Source organism: Bactrocera neohumeralis, chromosome 5 (genome assembly GCF_024586455.1).
Source record: "Bactrocera neohumeralis isolate Rockhampton chromosome 5, APGP_CSIRO_Bneo_wtdbg2-racon-allhic-juicebox.fasta_v2, whole genome shotgun sequence".
NCBI classification, from domain to species: Eukaryota; Metazoa; Arthropoda; class Insecta; order Diptera; family Tephritidae; genus Bactrocera; species Bactrocera neohumeralis.
In genome coordinates, this window is record NC_065922.1 from 72,143,220 (window position 1) to 72,165,754 (window position 22,535).

At 35.9% G+C, this 22,535-nt stretch overlaps 5 protein-coding genes across 8 annotated transcripts; 3 read left to right on the forward strand and 2 right to left on the reverse strand.

Annotated features, from left to right (window-relative positions):
- The first annotated feature begins 588 nt into the window (after positions 1-588).
- Positions 589-11,788, forward strand: LOC126758200 (uncharacterized). The gene is made up of 4 exons (XM_050472319.1): positions 589-698; positions 8,193-8,329; positions 9,527-9,779; positions 10,073-11,788. The coding sequence occupies exons 1-4, from the start codon at positions 672-674 to the stop codon at positions 11,780-11,782; spliced, it is 2,127 nt and encodes a 708-aa protein (XP_050328276.1). The 5' UTR covers positions 589-671; the 3' UTR covers positions 11,783-11,788.
- Positions 11,789-12,272: 484 nt separating this feature from the next.
- LOC126758211 (protein SMG9) lies at positions 12,273-13,922 on the reverse strand. Its single transcript, XM_050472333.1, has 3 exons — positions 13,787-13,922; positions 12,661-13,729; positions 12,273-12,598 (listed from the first exon to the last, which is right to left on the reverse strand). The coding sequence occupies exons 1-3, from the start codon at positions 13,823-13,825 to the stop codon at positions 12,318-12,320; spliced, it is 1,389 nt and encodes a 462-aa protein (XP_050328290.1). The 5' UTR covers positions 13,826-13,922; the 3' UTR covers positions 12,273-12,317.
- Positions 13,923-14,168: 246 nt separating this feature from the next.
- On the forward strand, positions 14,169-15,467 carry LOC126758215 (protein KTI12 homolog). Its single transcript, XM_050472337.1, has 3 exons — positions 14,169-14,564; positions 14,619-14,959; positions 15,020-15,467. Exons 1-3 carry the CDS (start codon positions 14,300-14,302, stop codon positions 15,299-15,301), a joined length of 888 nt encoding a protein of 295 aa, XP_050328294.1. The 5' UTR covers positions 14,169-14,299; the 3' UTR covers positions 15,302-15,467.
- Positions 15,468-16,052: 585 nt separating this feature from the next.
- LOC126758212 (carnosine N-methyltransferase) lies at positions 16,053-19,173 on the reverse strand. Of its 2 annotated transcripts, XM_050472334.1 has the most exons (8): positions 19,100-19,173; positions 18,691-18,934; positions 17,879-18,131; positions 17,528-17,688; positions 17,320-17,460; positions 17,100-17,262; positions 16,725-16,819; positions 16,053-16,574 (listed from the first exon to the last, which is right to left on the reverse strand). In XM_050472334.1, the coding sequence occupies exons 2-8, from the start codon at positions 18,846-18,848 to the stop codon at positions 16,196-16,198; spliced, it is 1,350 nt and encodes a 449-aa protein (XP_050328291.1). In that variant the 5' UTR covers positions 18,849-18,934; positions 19,100-19,173; the 3' UTR covers positions 16,053-16,195. The 2 variants fall into 2 exon arrangements, with proteins under 2 accessions (XP_050328291.1, XP_050328292.1); XM_050472335.1 differs by lacking the exon at positions 19,100-19,173 and having other exon boundaries at positions 17,528-17,646; positions 18,691-19,093.
- Positions 19,174-19,529: 356 nt separating this feature from the next.
- Positions 19,530-22,402, forward strand: LOC126758210 (histone-lysine N-methyltransferase SMYD3). 3 transcript variants are annotated; one of them, XM_050472331.1, is made up of 9 exons: positions 19,530-19,571; positions 19,633-19,911; positions 19,993-20,298; positions 20,360-20,601; positions 20,669-20,799; positions 21,266-21,442; positions 21,516-21,801; positions 21,854-22,016; positions 22,080-22,402. In XM_050472331.1, the coding sequence occupies exons 3-9, from the start codon at positions 20,033-20,035 to the stop codon at positions 22,285-22,287; spliced, it is 1,473 nt and encodes a 490-aa protein (XP_050328288.1). In that variant the 5' UTR covers positions 19,530-19,571; positions 19,633-19,911; positions 19,993-20,032; the 3' UTR covers positions 22,288-22,402. The 3 variants fall into 3 exon arrangements, with proteins under 3 accessions (XP_050328288.1, XP_050328289.1, XP_050328287.1); XM_050472332.1 differs by having other exon boundaries at positions 19,535-19,775; positions 19,855-19,911; XM_050472330.1 differs by having other exon boundaries at positions 19,535-19,911.
- Positions 22,403-22,535: the final 133 nt, after the last annotated feature.

Consider the following 22,535-nt stretch of genomic DNA (forward strand, 5'->3'; position numbering starts at 1 on the left):
AAGTAGAAATATTTTTCTTTATTACTTTAAAATTTATTTTATTTAAATTTGATCATTTTCCTTTACAACTAAATATTTCAATGAAAAATAAATTTAAAAAAAGTAGAAATATTTTTCTTTATTATTTTAAAATTTATTTTATTTATTTATTTATTGTATTTTTTTTTTTAATTTTAAAATTTAAAATTGATTTTTTTTCTGATTAAATTTAATTTTTTTTCCAACTCTTTAACTGCCATTGCAAGGAAAATTGCCTTACTCAGCTTATGTAAGCAAGCAGTTCGAAAACATTCCAGCAAACATGCGTAAACAAGAAGGTTCCTGGCAACCATAAATATTTGCTCACACTTTGTGAAAAAATTCATATTATTTAACGTTGTCCTGGTATTTTTTAGGTTGTTTTTCTTATTTCTATACATTTTAAAGTGAAAATTTGTCGGCGTACAAACACAATCCTCTAAATGTGAAGAAATTTTTCGTCAACTCTAGGCAAAGCGAAGGCATAAACGTAAAAAAAAACTAAAATAAATAAAAAATATCAACTTTTTGACAGGAAAAAAATATTATTCAATAAAAAATTCTGAAGCGCATCACAGAAAATAAAAGTTTTAGTTAAGAAATTATTTTAATTTTTCGTTACCAACCCTTGTGGCGCACACTGTTAACGTGTAATGGCGTATCATTTTAGTGCTAATCAGGTATTTTCGAAAAGATACTGCAAACTAAATTGAATACAGTTGCAAAAGCGTTTTGTGAGCGTTTAAAAACATTCGATGCAGACATTTTTGTTAAAAAAATGCCAGCGCGTGAAGTTAGTAAGCCATTTCGTAGCCGCCATTGTGTTGCAGTGTTAAAGTGTAGGTGGTTAACCATAAAAAATGAAATTGTTGAATTTATTCAGTAAAACTATTTGCAAAATATTGAAAATAAGCAAAAAATGCTAATTTGCCTGTGGCGCAAACATATGTATGTATTTCAGTGACAATCTAACGGTGCCATGCAAAATTACGAAAGTCAGCGCGTGTTGAGCTGGCGCTGAAGCATATTTTTGCGTAATTTTCTCTGCTATAAGCTTAGATAATCAACTTGTGAGTTGTCTAACTCATACTTTGTTTATCTATTTTGCTGCAGTCAAATTTTCTTTCAATTTGCGACATTTGACAGTAGTAGGAACTGCTAATGTTAATATAATGCACGGCATTTGCTTGATTTGTTGACAAAAGTAGGCCACAGAGCATCTCTATAAATAGCTGCAAATAAAAACAGGGTTGGTGCACAAGATTTTTGAATTTTTTTTAGAAAATACATATTTTTTTTTTTTTTAATTTTGTAAAGTGTCCAACTAGCACTGGAGTGCTTTACGCAACTTATTCAGAATTCTTGGCAGGCAAATTTTGGTTGCTCACCATGCTATTTACATTTTACATATTTTTTTTATTAAAAAATAATTAAAATTTAAAAAATAATAAAAATTATTACTTTCGGTTGCACTAAAAACATTTACCAGGGTTAAGGATTTAAAATAAAATTAAATGAAGTTTTTTTTTTATTTTTTTTTCATTTAATTTAATTTATTTTCTTTTTTAATTTTAAGAAAATTTTTATTTTTTTTCTAGTGATTTTTTGCATGAAACGTTTACCGAATTAATTAATTAAATATGATTTATTTTTTAATTTGCATAAATGTATTTTTATTTTATTATAAAATTTTAAATTTTAAGTGAATATACAAAACATACATGCATAAATATTATTATATATTTTATTCCAAATCAATTATATATTTTTCATAATTATATTTTATAAATTTCATAATTTTATTTAGATTTCTTATATTTTTTATATTATTAACATTTTTATATTAATTGTTTGTAGTTTTCATTATATTATTTTTTTTAAATGTCCCATTTAGTATTAAAAAATGTTGGGAATTATTTTAATTTTTAGCATTTACTATTATATTTTTATTATTAAATGTTACTTTATTTGTACATAATATTTTTTCTATTTTTCTTCTCATTAAATTAATTATATGCATATTATTTATTGTATTTTAATTTTTTTATTTCTTTTTACACACATTTATTTTTTTAATATTTTTTTTTAGTAATAATTTTTTTTTTTTGCTTAAAAGTTGTAGACAAAATTTTTTTTTACCAAACAAATTGCTTATGCTCCCTGTTTCGCGTTTACATTTATTGCGGTTTGTTGCTCCACAAAAAAATATAAATTAATATTTGTACATAGTAACGATTTTGCTTAACAACGACAAAGTTTTAATATAAATAGTTATAAATAGTATTTCTGCTCCCTTACATAGTATGTATTTACATGCATAGACATGTGCATACTTACCTGTGTGCATGTACTATCATGTCAAATTCTTTCAGTTGAATGACACACAAGAAACTGCACAACCTTCGCACAGCGCAAAGCAGACTTCGGGACTAACTGCAGCTTGTGCTACAATTCAGTGCGAATTGAGGCGTTTATAAGTTAACGGTATACCACTGGGGAGCCAATAATACGAAAGTGATAGTGCTGGCGTCGATGCCGATAGTGGCGGCAATTAATTGATTGGACATTATACTAATTTACTTACAATTGATTGGACATCTGTTTTGTTTTCATGTTTGATCGCCGATAGTGCTACGAAAGTTTAGGTGTGTGTGCGTTTTACGCAAAAGAAATTGTTAAAAAAGTAGCCAATGCTGACCGAAAATAAGCAGCAGTGCAGATTGCCGTGAAATTAGTTAAAGTAGCCGGTGAACCTGTAACTATGCTAGTTTAGTATTTGCTTTCTTCAAACGTTTATGTATGCGTTTGTATATATGTATGTATGTACATAATTATGTGTGTTTGTATGCTAGCTGCTTTATCCCCCACTCTTCCGCCACACGTGCACCCTTCAGCCGCCTGTTAGCCTTTTATGCTCTTCTGCAATTTTTTAATTCTTGTTTGGGGTGTCATGATGCTGTCAAGGGGTGTGACACCCTTCATCGTTGCTGCCTTGTGTGGGCATTGTTGCAACTTGCCTGCAATACAAGCAGACAGCGTGTAGCTTCTTGACTACATAATCCACGCATAAAACGTGATAAATGACACCCTCGGGTATGCGTATAAAAATCATCTGCTGGTGGGTTAGGTTGTTGGTATTGCACAGTGGTTTGAAGTGAAGAACGATACATTTTTATACTCTCGCAACAAGTTGCTAACGAGAGTATTATAGTTTTGTTCACATAACGGTTGTTTGTAAGTCCTAAAACTAAAAGAGTCAGATATGGGGTTATATATACCAAAGTGATCAGGGTGACGAGTAGAGTTGAAATCCGGATGTCTGACAATTTTAACTAGGAATGTCCGTCCGTCCGTCCGATGTCCGTTTTGAGAATAAAAAAACTTGGACACGTATTTTGGCTCCATAAGAAGGTTAAGTTCGAAGATGGGCAAAATCGGCCAACTGCCAGCCTACAAAATGGCGGAAACCGAAAACCTATAAAGTGTCATAACTAAGCCATAAATAAAGATAGGGGAGGGGCATATGTGGACGTAATTTTTTAGTGGGCGTGGCCCCGCCCCCTACTAAGTTTTTTGTACATATCTCGGAAACTACTATAGCTATGTTAACCAAACTCTACACAGTCGTTTTCTTCAGACATTTCTATATACAGTTCAAAAATGGAAGAAATCGGATAATAACCACGCCCACCTCCCATACAAAGGTTATGTTGAAAATCACTAAAAGTGCGTTAACCGACTAACAAAAAACGTCAGAAACACTAAATTTTACGGAAGAAGTGGCAGAAGGAAGCTGCACCCAGGCTTTTTTTTAAAATTGAAAATGGGCGTGGCGCCGCCCACTTATGGACCAAGAACCATATCTCAGGAGCTACTAGACCGATTTCAATGAAATTCGGTATATAATGTTTTCTTAACACCCTGATGACATGTACGAAATATGGGTGAAATCGGTTCACAACCACACGCCTTCTTCCAATATAAAGCTATTTTGAATTCCATCTGATGCCTTCTCTGTATAATACGAGTATAAACATTAGGAACCAATGATGATAGCGGAATAAAACTTTACAAAAATACGGTATTTGAAAAATATGTAAATGACGTATTATGAAATCTCGATTATCACTTTACCATGCGAGAGTATAAAATGTTCGGTGACACCCGAACTTAGCCCTTCCTTACTTGTTTACCAAAAGTTTAAAAATTCAAGATACAAGTCTCTGGAAGTGGCTTTTACAATTTTTAGAAGAAGAAATATTCTGGATAGAACCCATTTTCGCAAATCCAAAAATCATACAAAAATATTATTATACTAGTTATAAATATAGGTAATGTTCAAAGGACTCAATATTTCAGTCAATATTTTGGTTTCTGAAAAAATGGCGGCTTTCTCAAAAAAGTTGTTTTAACAAAAATTTTATTCCTTTGATCATTACCTGACAATTTTAACTAGGAATAGTCCAGTCGTTTCGAAGATAGATCAGCTCTGAAAACAGCATTTCGGGAAAAATTTCTTTAAAGTTTTAGGAGCCGATTACACTAATTAAAAAAAATTAGACAGTGATCTTTCTTTTTGTATATTTTTTGTTAAAGAGCCTTTAGAAAATGTATAAAAAGTATTCAGAGATGATTCTTAAACTTGTGGAACCCTTCACTTGTCAAAAATATTTTGTCGCACATTGAAATTAGTAGTATAAGCTCATTTAGTCGTTACGCAACGGTGTAAACGCCATATTATCTTCATTATGAAAACGTTTACCATCATCTTTGACAGCCGTTACCTTATTTAAACACTTAATCAAAACAGCTGATCTGTCAAGTCTCTGTCTGTCAACATATTTCACAACAAATAATAGAATTTTATCGCAAAACTCAACACTGTATTTAGATTTTACTACTATTTATGAAAAGTTAATGTTATTGAAAAGATTTTATTTCAATTTTTCCGAGTTAGTTGGTGAAATTGCTTCACAAATAACGCTGCAATTTTTTCAAGATTAATTCTAGTAAATTTTTTAACCCTCCTTTGCTCATTTTGTGCCACTGTTCAATCTCACATTGCACCGTTATTTCGTTTCACTTGTGAATATTGCAAAAAATCAGCTCGTTGCTGTAGCAATCTTTTGTCTGCTATAAAACTACACTACCGTTAGAGCATAAATTCCTATTGTTGCATTTGCTAATTGAGTTTAAAATCAATTTGTATTTCACACTTGAACCAATGACACTTCTAACAAAATACAATCGATTTACTCCGGTAAGAGGCGCAAACACTTACAACAACAACAAGGCTTTTGGTAATTTTACGCAGCTTAAAGCATTACAACAATTTTGCAACAATATCCTTAAACCGTTTGCATTTGATTGTTGTTGTTGCTTTGATACATACTCTTCCTATAAGTCGATGTAATTGCCGTGTAAATTTAATTACAATAACACAATGTGTGTGAAGTGTGTTTGTAGCAACGCTCCCGCTCGCATTTGGTGCTCGCATTTGTTGCGTCCGCACGTGCCGTTGCTTGTGGTTTCATGCCATTTACTCCATTTGCCGCTCAACACATCCTCCGCAGCTTGCGTGCGTGTGCTGTGTTGGTCTTCAATCATTGCTGGTGTTGACAAGTGTCATTGGTCGCCACCGCTGGCATAACGGCAAGTCTCAGTGCGTATGTTTGCATGTAATCAGTAGTGAATCGTCAAAAATTTGTCAACTCGCCCACATTTGCATATGATAATTGAAAATACTTTTTGTTGTTGCGTTTTGAGGTTATGCTGGCGTTGGTTTTCTCACGGTTCAGCGAAGAGTGGGCGGCAAAGGTATCGTTTTGACGAGTTTCCCTCGATCTTCAGCGACGTTTCAAAGGCGTATCGCATCTAAGACTTTTCTGCTCGATTCTTTAAAGAATGTATGTATGTAAGTAAACATTTTTTTATGAGAACTCTCAATCCGTGTTGTTCTTAAAATTTTCAACTCAATGCCCCTGGCGTTTGTCTGCTTAAAATTTCGAAAGAGTTAAAGCGAAATTTTCTTCATAAGAGCTGGCTACTAACCTCACACCAAACTGACTTTGATCGCTATATTTCCTATATAGCTAGGATTTTGTGGCAATCTTTGTTTATTCCCTGTAGATTTTGTATCATAGCCTTCTCTTCGAAAACTTTATTCTAGACGTTCTGGCGTTATGAAAGAGAGTAAGCTTTAATTTGTATGTATTAAAAGCAAATAACTTAAAAACTTTCTGGGAAAGACTCAAATATCCTTAATTTGCCCGGACTGACAAAAATATTATCGTTATTATCGCTATTGAGCTAATATACTTTTCTGGAATGATCTTCAATGCCTTTAGCGAATTTTTTTTACAGCTTCTTTTCCATTCGGTAGATTGTTGGACAGTTTCGACGTGGTATTCATAAACCAACGTCTTTTCACCTCTCTAATGATGTGTTCTTTGAATGTAGGGTCCACAGCCACGTTGTCAAGCACCTTTTTGCGACCTCAACTCAAAAGATTCAGGTCTCTTGGCAGCCTTCATACCCAAAACATTAACCAAAATGTGTTAAATCGGTACATAAGAACTGTTGAGATCCTCTGTTATTTCTCTCTCAAGCACTCTTTCTTTAACTCTTTTGATTTCATCGCCATTAACAGCGATGAATGGACGACTTTGATGAGACAAGTTTTCGGTAACTTTACGACCTTCATTAAATGCTTTGTGCCACTCAAATACTTGTGTTCGTGATAAAGTAGACCCACCGAAAATCTTCTGCAATATGTTTAGCGATTCCGTAGCTGTGATTTCATTGGAAATACAAAATTTCAAGTATATTTATAAACTAGAAAACTTTTTTCCATGGTAAAAATCACTAGACGAACTTTACGTGTCATAAAGAAGCAGCTGTTAAAGACATACTAATGGACTATATACCATAGAGATCAAACTTCACATGAACTTAAAAAAAAAGATTGTATCAATCTAGAAAAGAATGTGTATCAATTCGGTTTACGCACGGAATTTCAATGGATCAGTCTGGGTCAAATTTGATCAGTTGGTATTTTCGAATAGTGTTGTCATCTATCCAAAAAATGAGAGTAGACAGAATTTTAACGTAATTTGGTTAGTGTTTCACAAGTTCAAATAGACTCTTTGCCCGTTGGATAAGACCGAATGGCAACGGTTCACCTCTCTTTACAATTTTTTACTGGTTGTATCTATTTCTACTGCTTATGGCTTCTAATGCAACATCTACAAATTGAGGCTAGACAAAATTTTAACGAAATTCGGTTAAATGTGAAGAGTTTCTCAAGTTCAAGTAGACGGAAAAAGCAAATTGGACTCGATTTGGACTCTGTTTTTACAATTTCTTACTGGCTCTATCTACTTGTATTTCTACTTCTTACAACGCAAATATCTGATCAAATTTAAAACATTCCCTCTTCATAAAACACACAAAAAATAACGCTGATCCCTCGAGCAACAAATCCTTCTGACAAAGTTCCTGAAATTCATCCGCCAAAGGTTGGACATTTTCCAATTGGATTTAGTTATGATAAATTACTCAGCCGCTTAACGGTAGCTGTTGGCTCTTCCACTTGCTAAAAAATGTTTACAAATGTTAATAAATCGCTCGGGTTTTTTGCTGCTGGTTTTCAAAAAGTAAACAAGGATTATAACGGTATTAGGAGCAATACTCTTCGTAATCGCTGCCTACATATGTCATTTCAAAAATTACACCATGTAATTGCAGTTCATGCCGACTGAGGGATGGCAGAACAACACTCTGCTTCTGTCGTGGTGCTGTCATGGAGCGACAGGAGTATGGGGTGTTGCCGAAGTGGCATGCTTGTGTATATGTGCGGTGACTTTTTTATTAATAAACAGCTTTTTAGCCCAGGGATGATTGGACAACTGCAACAAAACGCCCATATTTTTTTTTTTTTTTTGTTTACATATGTATGTGTATCTATAATTTGTATGCGTTGGTATTTAAAGATTTAAAGGCTTAAAATGATATAAATTAACGCATCAAAGTTGGCTATGATGTATAGTCCGTCAGGCGGGAGAACAGGTTGTGTTGGATTTGTAGCAATATGTCGCGAAAAATGAATGACTAGTGGTTGTGCCAGCGCCGTCGGGCTTTTTTCACTCATTTTTGTTGTTTTCTTTATTTGCTAGTTCGAGAAGGCTTACAGCGCGAAACGTCTATGCAATTGGGAGTTGCCGAAGTGGTATCCACCAAAACCGCGCGCCCATAAGCAACCGACGAAAATAATCGCTGGCAATAACGGACATTTGCTGTGCAGCGCTGATCGGTAAGTACTTGGAGGTATTTACGCACAGCAGATCAAAGTGCACCGTTAGGTTCTACTCAAGAAAATTCGAAACACCCGCGGAGCCTCGGATAGTTTCAACAGATTACATTGCTCTTAACATATAACCTCTTCGTCTTTCCGCTTTACCCAGATATTTTTTTATATTTTACCGTTAGCTCGTGAAGAAGTTATGAAAGATATATTATCGTAGTTGGAATTACTGTAGTTGCTTTATAAGATCGTAGCGTAGACTTTGAGAAAATCCGCTTATGAAGAATTTTCTAACCTGTCCTTCTTCGTACTGGCTGCGTACTCATCCATTCCGTATTTCTAGAGCTCAGCTTTTAGAGACTACTCTCTTTTTCTTGAACTGAGACCACTCACCGGCATTGCAGATGTCGTGCCGTTTAAGGGGCGTGCGTTTACGGCCTTTCTAAACAGATTTGTTGTTTCAGAAACTTTCAAAAGGAAAGGTAAAGCTAAATCATAGTCAAATAAAAGGATATTGAAACCATTATCCATCACTTCTACGCAAATCTGACTGAAACTGAGTGGTGATCCGGATTAAGTTGACCTTATGGGTATGGCTTGGTTAATGTTTATGGTATTGAAACCATTATCCATCACTTCGACGAAAATTTTACTAAAACTGAGCGCTGATCCGGTTTAAGTTGACCTTATGGGTATGGATCGGTTAATATTTATGGTAGAGCTCTGGGATCTCCCGAAAATTTCCGCACAGATCTAACAAAATCAGATCGGTAACCTTAGTTTAGTTTACAGCTTTAAGGACTTGACTTATGATGACGGTTGATTCCAGCCTAGTGACACACATCGAATGATTTTGAGGCTTTTTTTATAATGCTGCTCTTCTCTTTATAATGCGGCTACTACTTTTCCGGTCCTATTGTAGCTTATGGTAGATTGCTCACATTTGAAACCTGAGTAAGCCAGTGGAATTTACTAGATACAGTTTAATCGGAGTTCCACAGAAGAACTGAAGAGCTTAGCTTTCAAACTTTTCCAATTTGACTTCTTACAGAGACCTTTGTTTGTCTTTCCACGTGAGATGCTTTGAATTTTGTCAATAATGTTTCATTTCATTGTAGCACATGAGTAAGAAAATCTCTTAGAATCTGCTTTGCAAGCCTTTAATTTGAAAACTTTTTGGTAACAACTTTCACAAATTACTTTTAGTTCGGATAAGAATCCTTGGGGCTACTTTCGCAGCACTTACGAGCTACCACGTAAAATAACTCGTAAATTTGCCGACGAATACAACGAGTGTCTGATCAGAAAATATAAATGGCGCAATTTCCCACGCAAAAAGACTGTTTGCGGGAAAAAAGATGAGCCACCGAAATGCGAAGATAAATGCGAAACCGTCAGAAGTATTTTCAGTCCAGGTGAGAAAGGCATTGGAAAGTGCGCTAAGGGTCAAGATAAAAAAGTGAGTATAGGTTCCTCGTTTTTCAAACTTTCGTTCATACTTTAAACGAGTTTTTGTTTAACACATCTTGTTTATCATACTTTTTCGGTTAATTCAAAGAAACTAAAGAGGAAGAAAGGTAATGAGAAGAAGCCTGAAGAGCCTTGTGAACCTATACAAATACCACCAGCTTGCTAAAATACATTCGTTATTATCTCATATATTTTTGCATATTTTATTTTGTCATCCACAAGAAAAATAATATCTACCGAAAAATAGTAAGAAACATCCTTGACTTGTCTTTTTTTTACAAGCGTTCCGATTTAGAATACGTGCCAGGTGATTTTACGCCATACGAACATCAACACCCCTCACGTGACCAGTTGTTGCAACAAAAGTACGAACGCGACAATAACATAGAACCGGAACTGCCACTGAATAAGCTGCTACTTGGCGACCACCTTTGTCAATCGGTTAAGCCGGACGTTACCCTTACTCGTCCCGTGATACTACCGCTGACGCGTGTCTCTTCGCCAACCGCGAACGCTGCTCATACTTCCCAGCTGGAACTCACTGCACCGACGGAACCTCAAATTGACCCAATGCCACAAGTGCAGACGGAGACATCGTTATTGCCGCAAACAGCTGCTCTGACGGATTCTGTTGGACCAAGTTTGGAATACTTTAAACAAAAATTCGGTTATCAAAACCCCGATTCACCTGCGCTACAAAATCTTGAGCAAACAATGCCACTTAAATCAATTACAGCGAAACCCAACGAGCGTTCGCCGTCACCTATCATTCCGCCCTACGCTAATTTCGAATTAGCTAAGCGCATGCATCATGACAATTTGGACCATCAACCGTTGCCGGATTGTGTGGTGGACATGGCGTTCCGCAAGCGGCAAATTACTGGTGAGCATCCCGGCTTAGCGCTGGATATTGCTCCCTTTGCCACGGGTGTTGGCATAAGAACGCATAATGCTGGCCCCACACATTGTACGAAAATGAAGGTATTTCGCCCACGCACCTGTGGCGTCGTGCCCAAAGCTTATGCTGGTGACTTATCACGTGCAATTTCCTCAGCGCAGCCCGATAAACCAATGACAGCTATGGATTTGGCCATTGGTTGGGATTATAGACCCAGCAATCCAGCGGATGAACCGCGTCGGCCACCACATATTGACGGTTCGGACGATACCGCCGGTCCTGCTGTGTTCAATTACGTAAAAACACCGCGCGATGAACCCGCTACAGATCTAGGACGCTCGGCGGGTGTATTCAATAGTACGCTCGGCGAAACGGGCTTTTTCGATAAGGATATAATGCGCCGCAAATCAGATTTTGGCGGTCGCGCAATTGAACGCGACACGGACTGTCCCTGCAGCACCGAAGATTGTATGGTACGCGCGCCACCGCCACGTGCGCGTAGTGTAACTCGTGATTGTGCGATGCCTTCAAATCGGTTGAGCAAGCATTATCAATCTTCACCTAACATCATGGCTGAGGGATACCGCGCATTGCGCCAAAAATATCTCGGCGGCAGTGGTGGTAGTATAGCAGCTTCGTGTGAGGCTCTTGTACCCGAACGTGGCTGTAGACGTTCAAAACAAAATATCGGTGCGCCAGGTTTTCTAAGCCGAGCGCGTTCAAGACTATGTCACAAGGTTGCACCCGAACCACCGCGCTGTTACCACGCAGCGCCGCCGCGTGCCATCTGTAAAGCACCATTTCGTGTTGGTGTGCCCAAATACAATGCAGCGGGACATTTTATTAGCACGGACAGCGGCTGCAGTTTGGAATCACATAATGCCAGTCGTGTGCTGGTGGTGCCGCGTCAACGTGATCCCTACGCAAAACGGAATTACGATATTGATACGTTGGTGCCACCGTTTCGTTGTTTTGGCGGTGGCGCCGGAGAGGGCGGCTACCCAGAACATTGGCGTTTGGCCAGCGTATATCAACATGCTTATAAACCTCTCGAGCAGCGACGCAGGCCGCTACTACAAACAGTTTACAAGTAATCAATAATTAAAGGATATTCCAAATATTTATTTCAAATATATTGTAAAAAAAATAATGAAATATATGTATGTATATACACTGAATGGGGTATATTAAGTTTGCCATGAAGTTTGTAACATTAAGAAGAAAGCGCCGTATACCTTGTAAATATTTATGCAAGTTTTTGAGATATGGGTATGAAATTTTGTACACATCCTCTCTCATCATGTGCTTGTATGGAAACTTTTTTATTTGACGAGTTATCGCCATGAAACTTGACGAGATTTATTGCCTAAGGTTAATCTCCTTAGAAAGTGTTGAAGCTTAAAAACAGACCAATCAAGTTCTTGTATGTAATCTTTTATATTTGTGAAGGGTATTATAGCTTCGGTGAAGCAGAAGTTAATAATATTTCTTGTTTTTTTCTTCTCATTTGGCTTTTTGTTTAGAGTTTGTTTGTGAGTGAACCCTTAAAACAAATTATTTACGAATTCTTAATCAATAAACTAGTTATACGGTTCATTTCATTTACTTATTTATTTATATGTATGTATTTTATTGTTCTCTCCAGTTTTCGTGCGTATCCTTAGCACTATTACCTTGACTGCCAATATGAACATTGCCTATCTCTAAATGTTTGCGTTGAATTTCTTCATAGGTGTTAAAGAATTGTTGTGTGTCCTGTGTCAATTTTGTGAGCAGCTCAAACCAAATAGCTTCAGTTAGCTCGCTAGCGCCGGTATACATATCAGTGCGTGGCGTCATGAAGACTAGTGAACGAAATTCGTCAATGATTTCGCGCAGCGGTTTGTGAAACGTTGAGTTGTCATGATTTTCTAAACATAAACACCCACAATTGTAATCAAAGTATTAATTAGTATAAATCATATGTTTTTACCGTCTACTTCAGGCAATAAGAATGTGTTTATTTGCCGCTCTCCCTCCGTTGGACGTGTTTTCTTTTGCTTTTGCTGCTCGGCCGTTTGTCCCTTATATATACGCAATTGCGAATCCTTAAACAAAGCGCGCAACATACGATCCATACGTTCTTTCTGACTTGTTGTGAAATCCTGACGTTTAGCACGATTCTTTACAAATAGCACATTAGGAAAGTAATTGCTTACAAATGGTTTATTATCTTGTGTTGGCTTCATAATTTCGGCAAATTGCAATAATCGTATAAAATTCATATTAAAATAGTCGTCTTGCACCACAATCAACAAATGACACACTGATAGAAAACTTATTATCTGACGTAAATCATCCAATTCATTTGTGGTCATATCCTTACGGTAAGAATTGCACATCACCGGCGGGCTATCAAGCAATATCAAACGATCTCCGGTTATAAACATATGTGTGGATTCGGTGCGTGAACGCGCCGAACACTTATGTGGCTTTAATTTTGTTGGAAAGAAGCTATCCTCTTCCACAAACAGTTTGAGGTAGTAATCGTAGTTTGTATCATCGTTGGCTAAAATATTCATTATAGTGGATTTGCCAACACCTTGCGTACCCACCACACCAACTACTAAAAAGTCCGTATTTCCTTTCATAAGTAATTTGCGCGTACTAGCATTTATTGCACCAGTTGAAGATATGACAGTTGCAGGACGTGTCATTTGTGGCAGCGGCTCAATTATATGCACATTAGTTGCCGAATTTACATCATTCCCAGACACATTTGCTTGTTGTGTTTGCTGGTGCAACTGCTCTTTAGTTGTAACTGGACTCACACCACTTAAGCCCGGACTTTGCGCTACTTCACTACGTGTGACAATCATTGTTTTTAGTGGCGCTGTACTTGCATTTGCAGAAGTCTCTGCCACTTCTGCATCATCTCTCATTTCAGCGCGAGATTTAAGTAATATTTTTGGTTGCATTTCCGCTTCACCATTTCGACGTCCTGCTGAATCTTCTTCCACATTTCGTTTGGCTAATATTATAGGACGTTTATCCTCAGTTTGCTGCCAAAAGCAGAGTTCATTTATAACATTTTGCAAAATATTATACAGGAAACAAACCTTAACTCTGCGATACCGTCTGCGCTTCCCGTCCGACATTATGACCGGATACTTTATTTATTCTTGTTTATTATATTTATTATCCCTTCGAAAAAGCCTCAGCTCAGATGTGAAGTCAAATAAACAAATTGATTTACAGTGGCGTAAGCATGGAAATACTAATTGGGGTTCAATGCATAAATATTATGCCTATATTCTAAATATAATATACAAAATATTTTTATTTGATACAAATCAACTTACTTTTTAAACGTGTGCTGTTTATTTGCTAATATTCTATTTTATATAATTAATATTTTGAATATTTGAATAAATAGAGCTCCTATACGAAATGTTAAGACACTACGCCTTTGTTTTCATTATCAGCTGTTCAGTTCCCACACGCATGTAAACAATCGCAAATTCACCACGACTAGAAAACGCGGTGCAGGTTTCCTCTTATATTTTTAGTAAATTTAATATTTAGTGCTTTATAAATATAAAGTTAGATAATTTTTTTAAATACGCTTAACTATGCCTATGATAGTAATATCTGGTTTACCGTCCAGCGGTAAAACAACTCGTGCTAAAGAGCTGCAAAAATTTTTCTCTGATAAAGGCAAGAAGGTGCACTTCATCTCAGAGAATATTTCGATAGCCAATGCAGGTTTTGCAAAAAATGAATATTTCGCAGATTCTCAAAAGGAAAAGCAAGTGCGTAGCGATATCAAGTCCGAAGCGCTACGATTGCTTAATAAGGACGACGTAGTAGTGGTGGATGCTGGCAATTACATAAAAGGTACAAAAACATGGTCCATATAAAAACATTTTATATTTCTGAGCGTATTTGTAGGCTATCGCTATGAGCTTTTCTGTGCAACAAAAGCTGCACGCAGTACGCAATGCACACTTTTCTGCGGCATACAAGAGGCGCGTGCCTGGGAGTTCAATCAACAACGAACAGGTGAAGATTTGGTGCCAAGCGGCACAAACAATATTACAGACAACTCTAATATGCCTTATACGCGCGAAATTTTCGATGCGCTGTGTATGCGTTTTGAAGAGCCACACGGCAATTGTCGTTGGGATAGTCCACTATTTGTAGTGTTTCCAGACGATATACTTGAACTTGAAGCCATCCATGGTGCGCTCTATGAATCAAAACCATTACCCCCGAATCAAAGCACGCAGAATGTAAGTGCGACAGTTAAAAAATAATAATTACATCTAATTTTGCATTTAAATACCTATTAGCCGCCACTAAGTGCTACGAATTACCTCTTTGAGCTGGACAAGTTAACGCAACAAATTATAGCGGACGTGTTGGCTGCGCGTAAAATCGGTAATACAGGTCCCGTGCCGGTCAAAGGTAGTCAGGTGAAAGTGGAAGTGCCGGCAGGCGTGAATGCTATACAGCTTAATCGTTTGCGTAGACAATTTCTCAATTATACCAAATTGCACCATGCCACCACAAGCACTTTAGATAAAGTGCCGCAATTATTCGTGCAGTTCCTCAACTCTAATTGTAATGAATAGCGTATGTGATTTAAATAAATCATAAAATTTTTATTGTGTATAGGAAGTATGACATTTAGTAATTGACAGCACTGTTACGTATATTTATGTTTACATTATGATTTTATATCCCCATTTTGACAAAACCACTTTAACAATAAAAACAAATACGTTTTTTACGCGGAAATATTTTCAACAAGTGTTCCATTTATTTTTAACGTTATACATTTTTTTTTTTTTTTTGTTTTATACAAAGGTGTCTTAATACAGGCGTATTATCTCATTTATTACTACCATTAATGGATGCAAAATTAATTAAAAAATAAAACGTTTTCCATTTAACTTTATCATATATATATGTATGTATATGCATAGCATACGGAAAGAATCGAGATATTACGCGTGATTTTCAATAGTACGCATTAAAAATGTTTTTTTTTCTTAATTTTTCAAAAACTAGTAATATTAGTTTCTCAGCGTCATTCTGCAAAATAGCAATTGAAATGAAAAATTATACTTCATACATATGTATATTGTTAATACTTTACTTAAATAACTACACGTTTATTACGTTAGTGTGATAATTACCCATTTGTACCGTGTACAGCTTGAATCAACATAAAAACACATTTCATGTTCGAGAATTCAATTTCATTTGCCTAATTCGCCCAGAAAAGAGCACAACTTGTAGTTATATAATCATATTTGAAGCTGTGTGAACTCATAGCCAACATTCCAACATATCAATTAAACATAATATATTGCCGGAAACTTTGTTTGTTTTTGATTTATATATAACTGTATGTCTGTTTAAACAGAAATCCTATAATTGCAAAATAACCAATAACTAAAAATATTAGGCAAGCTAGTACCCTGCACAATTTGTTGTCTTTGTTACTTAACAGACTGTTAGTACTATTGATGTTGGTAAGCATTCTTATAGCCATTGCTGTATATATCAACATAGTGATTATTTGGGTTGCTAGTGCTGCTACCGCCGGACTCCTCTACATCATCGTCGCGTTGCGACAAATCGTCTGTATTGTCACGCGCATTTTCGGGCTTTCGACAAACCCAAAACAAGCTTTCGTATTCACTTTTTAGCATAGACTGGGGATTCTGTGCGTACTTGGTACGCACACCAGTCTGGGAACGCAGAAACTCAAAACCAACCATTTTTATGATTAACTCCAGGTTCTCGAAAGTTGGTTCAATACTATTTTCCCCTTGTATATCGCTGAAGTGGTAGAGTAGTGGACCTAAATTTACCCAAATACCGCCGGGTTTTAATATTCTAAAAAGTAAAAAAGTTCAATTATAGTTTTACCGTTAAAACAAAAATAAACGTAATTTTTGAGTGCACATCTGCTTAATAAATGTCTTTATCAAGACATATAAATATGCAATAAAATGCTTGACAGGGCGAATTCGTAGCTATACGTACCTAAAAATAGCTTCAATGAAGTCCACAATATTATTGCCACAGTCAATAAAGAAGCATGTCGCGACACAATCATAGCAGTTTGGCGTTTTGTAGACCTGCAAGATAAAAAAACTTTTATAATTTATAAACATACATAAGCACAAATCAACTTCCTGTTGTAATTATAGGCATAAATAATTATATGTATAATTCTAAAGTGTTTCAGTATAACTAATTATAAACCGCATATACGGGTTTTACACACGCATATTTCCTTATAAAATATGATATTCTTTAATTTAACGTTTTTTTCAATTTCACTATTCTGTACTATTAAGGTTCTGAACTTTAAGTAGCAATGCTTATATAATAAAGAACATGTATTAATTTATATACCTCCAAGAAATCGCCAGCCGCTATCATTATATTGCCCTTTGGTGGATTCTTTGCCGGACAAATATCAGGAAACCGTATTGGCGCCACCTGGTCGGCCATACGCAAATTATTTACATACTGATGCACCCAGGGGTAAAGTGTATATTTATTTTCCTCAGTGCAACTTGAAAAAACCGAAATGCGTTAGTATAAAAATTTCATGTCTACCTGAAATACTTACAGATTCAAGACAAAGTATGAGGCAATTAACATGAAATATGAAAATTCATTGCCCTCGCATTCATAGCCGCGGCAAGCAAGCTCGTAGGTGAGACGACCAAGTCCGGCGCCAGGCACAAGAATTTTTACCTCATTGAGTGCGCTGAAAAATTTGAAAGGAAAAACGCATTAACTGTGAGATAATTCACCTTCATCTTAGTTATATTTACAATTCGCCAGGCTTAAAGAATTCCTCAACGGCGTCGATGATTGGTTTGTATGACTGCTCACGTTCCTCTGCGCAGGCTGCACTCCAATCGCGCGCAATTAACTTTAATGTCGATTGGGCCTTTAAAATTTTAAAAGGTTCAACATCAGCTTGCTCTGTTGCCTGTGGCAAGTAAGTATTTGATATATACATAGTTTGCTATGGATTGCAATTTACAAATTGCAACAAGTGCTTTTCAATTGGTACTAGACCATTTTGAAATGCTAAACTACACAAAACTGAAATTCTTTTCTTTAAAAAATAGTTGCTTATGTGTCTATAGTGTATGTAAATTCTATAAACGTTTTCTTACATGTTCCATATCTTGATGCCTTATTTTTGTAGTATGGCCATCACTGTCTTGTTGTGCTAAATACTCGGATCCGCCCATATCCATAAATCCGACATTGTCACGCAGCATTTTCTTAATAACCTTTTGATTTTCATCAATGCAGTCTCTTATCACACGCAAATGATTGCGATATTTAACCAACATGTCCTGATGACGTTTGGGAAGACTATTGAGGTAGCTTTCAGTCTTGTTCACGCGCGCATAGCAATATTTTCTACAAAAATAATATTAGTTATCCATTTTAACATGTTGAACAAAATTTTGTGAAATGTTGTAGTTATATTGGGCTATTATTAATCAATAAGTATAACGAAATAGTAAGAAGGATCTTATCTATATCGACGGTACTGATATGCGTTAGCCTAGAGCTCTATTATAAGCTACTACTATAATACTTTATCCTGGTCACCGCCTGATTATATTACTATTAGTAAGCATTTATGTAGTGCCAGCCTTTTCCTAACTATATATCTATGTATGCTTACTAACGCTTATCGCTTGACACATGCGCTCATACAATGAAATTCAGACGCATTGTATATTAATTTCTTTATTTGTAGCAATATTATTTTGTGTATATAGAAAGGAAATGATTCAAAGAATCATTGAGTATTGTTGTCAGTATGGAATACACGATTAGCCGCTTAGACTCACTGTTATAACCTCAAAAATTCAATTATTTACATCCTATGATAATTGGCACACAACCCCAGCCAAATAATAACAGGGGATTATTACATGCATAGATGAATTGAAAATATGTATATACTTACTGATAATAACGCAAGGCCGCTATAATTTTTTGCATATGCTTGCGATCTTCCTCCGCCTCTTCAAGATTGAGCATTGGCGGATCGGTGGCAAGTTTACTGTCGCTTGTATTAGTGGAAGAGGGCTTTCTTGAGCCTGACGACTGTTGAGTATCACTCATGTTTGAACACGTTATTTTAAATGCACTGAACTGCTCAAACTTTAAAGGAAACTGTTGATTTACCTAAAATGCTGGCCCCACATATGCTAGGGAAGTAGTACGCAATGTGGGTAAAATATATTAATTGTCTGAAGTTTATGGGTATTGGATTTTTAGAGATACACTATAACAAATCGAAAATTAAATACCACTTTGCCAACATACGAAAATATAATTATTTAAATTAAGATAAACGCAAGAAAACTAAATACCGTTCGATATTACACCACACAATCAGCACCTGTAATTTCTCAACACAAATAACTTCCAATGAAGAACAAAGTCAGATGTGTTTTCGTACAATACCGAGTGCACACGCAAGAACTTTTTTCGCAATTAATATAACTAACTAAACAGTTAAAAAATATTGATTACTTATAACATCATTATTTCAATCGAGATTGTTATACTTACTTACATTAACATAATTTATTTAAATGTAAATGGAAATGTTGATGTTTTCTCTGTTTGTTTTATAAAAAAAATGCTTATTTCGGTCATGTAACTTTATTTAATAATTTCGTTGATCTATTGTTAATTTATACGAAAAATTTGGAAATGTCTCCAATTTATTTTTCTTTTTTGTCATTTTGTAATTGTTAAATTAAAAACCGGTTGCACCCTGTGATTGTCATAAATAAACAAAAACATTCCCCTCTCTGCCTACCTGACCCGGTAAATCAGGTGTGTGGTTATTAAAAATAGACGTGTTTTGCATTTGTTTTTATTTTCAATTTTGATCTAGAATATCGCTTTTGAACATAAAGGAAAACGTTTCAAAAATAGCTCATGCAAATGCGTCAGAAGTCGTCCATGCAGACGTGCCCACAAAAAGATAGTGCACGAATGATTGCTAATCAGAAAACTTTAAAATAGAACATAAGCTAAGTGGGTTTTATTAGAGATTTTAATTTTTGCTCACTTTCGAAGTAAGATAATTTTGTCACAATATTGTGTGAAATTTTAGTGTAAAGGAGTGTAATTAATTAGCATCGACATAAGCCGAGTCTCTCGAACATATCAGGTGAGTAACTACTACTCTCAAATATACTAATTCGGTGAATGATTAAGGTAATTTAAATTGTGAATATCTTTACATCTTCAGTCGTTCGAGGACTCGTTGACTGCTAAGAACGTGAAAATCAATGCCAACTTTTCTACGCACCCAAGAGTTTGACAAGCTCTTAGTCGCTTTTCGCAGCGCAGAGCTGCTGGCGCCAAACGCTTTGAAAGCTACTTCCGATATCCAACGCACTGGGAAGTGTAATAAACAGGCGAACAGCAGTATGAAGCAAAATGTACCAAATGGCAAAGCCATTAAACGTGGCGATCGCCTACTTACCGAAAAACCATTTGCATTCGTGCTGCAAGCCAGATATCGTAAAGAGCGTTGCGACAACTGCTTGCAATCGTAAGTGAGATGACGTGCAATTGAGAGAGTAACAAGATCCCATAAAGTATTTTGTTTACAGCTGCAAGGTGCTGAAATGTGCCAACTGCCAATATGTGTACTACTGTAGTCGTGACTGCCAGATGCAAGGTTGGGTGCTGCATAAAATCGAATGTCCATTCCTAAAGCGCATTTATCCACGTAATGTGCCCGATGCTGCCCGCATGCTTTGTAAACTAATCATAAAATTAGATAAAGGAGGTGATCTGGTACGTGGTTATTACACAGAAACTTGCTCCCGACGCTTTCGTGATATGATGTCACGTAAGTTTGTGTGATTCGTTGCAATCAAAATATATCAATAAAGATATTTTTTTTCTTCACGATGCAGATTATGCTGAAATAAAGAATGATGCACGACGCCTAGAGCATTTAGAGTCTTTATATGGAGTACTGCAGGAAATGATGGGTGACAGTGTTATCGTGCCAAATCTAACGGAATTGACAAGTATCTATGGCAGGGTATGAATGAAATGTAGTAGTCGTTAAATGCGTTTAAATACGTCAGATATGTATTTGTCTATATAATTCATTCAAATTACTATAAGCAATTGTTGTTGCCCGTTTCTACGTCATTACTGTTGCATTCCATCGTATTTGTTAACATCCATAGATGTATATGTATATGTATTTACGTTGAGTGAATGCCTCAAGAAAGATTCATTTTGCTGGCAACTAGCCAAGAATTCGAGAAATGCGGGGCCATGCACTTGTCAAACAAATTGAAAAAAAAAAATGTAGCGGTGAAATGTTTCGGCAACAGCTGTGGCGCTAATTAATTTACATGCTTGTTCGTTAATAAATATTTTATTATGTCGATAGTAATGCTTAAACGAATCTCAGTGTGATTTGTGGAACACAATTACATGCTGTTATGATAAGATTACAAATTAAAATTTAACGTTTAATTCATAACTTTTTATTATAGTTAATAACGAATGGCTTCAGCATACTCGATCCTGAAATGAATTCAATTGCCACTGCAATTTATCTTGGCGTCTCGGTAACAGATCATAGTTGCAAACCAAATGCGGTTGCTACTTTTGAAGGTACTACGCTGCATATACATGCAATCGAAGATATCGAATGTTTGGATTGGTCCAAGGTTGATCAAATTGCATGGCTTTTTCAAAATGAATTTATTTTTTAAATTATCAATTTATGCACAATCTTTGCAGATCTTTATCAGCTATATAGATTTATTGAACACGCCGGCACAACGACGCGCTGAACTGCAAGCAAATTACTATTTCTTTTGTATATGTGCGAAATGCACAAATACAGCGGAGACGCATGAAATGCTTGCAGCTGCTTGCGCCAATAAAAATTGTAACGAATTTTTGGATATAAATCTCAATAATTGCCCACGCTGTGACGCTGGCGTCAGTCCGAAACACCGTAATGCCTACAACGAGGCAATGACAATCACGAAAACACATTTGGAGCATATGAAGGATATCGCCTGTGAGTAGCTGTTATTGAATGTTTCATAAAAAATAAAAATTAACTTATTCAGATCTGGATGTGTGCAAATTATGCCTTGCCAAGCAAAAAGGGTACTTGCATCCACTAAATGTTTGGCATTTAAAGACATTAGACGCGGCCTTTGAAGCCGCTATCGATGTTTCTAAGTGGGAAGAAGCTTTAGAGTTTGGCAAGGAGCTCGTACCAGGTTTTCGGTAGGTAAAAAGAGGCATTATTTAAAATAATTTTTCATTTCATAAATATTGTTAAATTCATAGCAAATATTATGGCGACTGGCATCCACTATTGGGTATGCTTCATTTGAAAATTGGAAAAATTCAATTGTATAAATGTCAGCTAGCAGAGGCAATAAACAATTTGAAGGAGGCGCAAAAAATATTACAAGTAACGCATGGTCATGATCATAGCCTGCTGCGTGAGCAATTAAAGCCTATGCTAGCCCAGGCCTTAGCTGAAAGTTTGTAATTTAATATTACTTTTGTGCAATTATGTGCATAATTATGTCACCTTTTTGTAGTTTACTTCAGGTAGTTTGTAAGAAATGTAAAAATAAAATAAAAATATTCTACCGTATTGTGTATAGGGGGGGAATTTTAACTATTTTAGTTGAGGTCTTTGCACACGGTTCTCTTTTGGTAAGGTGCATGTAAATTTAATTTCTTCATCCTTATGATGAGTGATAAATATGCTCTCATCTTCACACCCTGGCAGAC

Coding starts and splice junctions, on each gene's coding strand:
- LOC126758200 (XM_050472319.1), top strand. CDS start 672: ATGGCGTATCATTTTAGTGCTAATCAG. Junction 8,330..9,526: donor TTGCTGTGCAGCGCTGATCG/GTAAGTACTTGG, acceptor AATTACTTTTAG/TTCGGATAAGAATCCTTGGG. Junction 9,780..10,072: donor CTAAGGGTCAAGATAAAAAA/GTGAGTATAGGT, acceptor TTTTTTTACAAG/CGTTCCGATTTAGAATACGT.
- LOC126758211 (XM_050472333.1), bottom strand. CDS start 13,825: ATGTCGGACGGGAAGCGCAGACGGTATCGCAGAGTTAAG. Junction 13,730..13,786: donor GACGGTATCGCAGAGTTAAG/GTTTGTTTCCTG, acceptor TGCTTTTGGCAG/CAAACTGAGGATAAACGTCC. Junction 12,599..12,660: donor CTTATTGCCTGAAGTAGACG/GTAAAAACATAT, acceptor GTTTATGTTTAG/AAAATCATGACAACTCAACG.
- LOC126758215 (XM_050472337.1), top strand. CDS start 14,300: ATGCCTATGATAGTAATATCTGGTTTACCGTCCAGCGGTAAAACAACT. Junction 14,565..14,618: donor TGCTGGCAATTACATAAAAG/GTACAAAAACAT, acceptor GCGTATTTGTAG/GCTATCGCTATGAGCTTTTC. Junction 14,960..15,019: donor CGAATCAAAGCACGCAGAAT/GTAAGTGCGACA, acceptor AATACCTATTAG/CCGCCACTAAGTGCTACGAA.
- LOC126758212 (XM_050472334.1), bottom strand. CDS start 18,848: ATGAGTGATACTCAACAGTCGTCAGGCTCAAGAAAGCCCTCTTCCACT. Junction 17,689..17,878: donor GGCATCAAGATATGGAACAT/GTAAGAAAACGT, acceptor TACTTGCCACAG/GCAACAGAGCAAGCTGATGT. Junction 17,263..17,319: donor TCATACTTTGTCTTGAATCT/GTAAGTATTTCA, acceptor GGTTTTTTCAAG/TTGCACTGAGGAAAATAAAT.
- LOC126758210 (XM_050472331.1), top strand. CDS start 20,033: ATGCCAACTTTTCTACGCACCCAAGAGTTTGACAAGCTCTTAGTCGCT. Junction 20,602..20,668: donor CTTTCGTGATATGATGTCAC/GTAAGTTTGTGT, acceptor TTCACGATGCAG/ATTATGCTGAAATAAAGAAT. Junction 22,017..22,079: donor GAGCTCGTACCAGGTTTTCG/GTAGGTAAAAAG, acceptor TTAAATTCATAG/CAAATATTATGGCGACTGGC.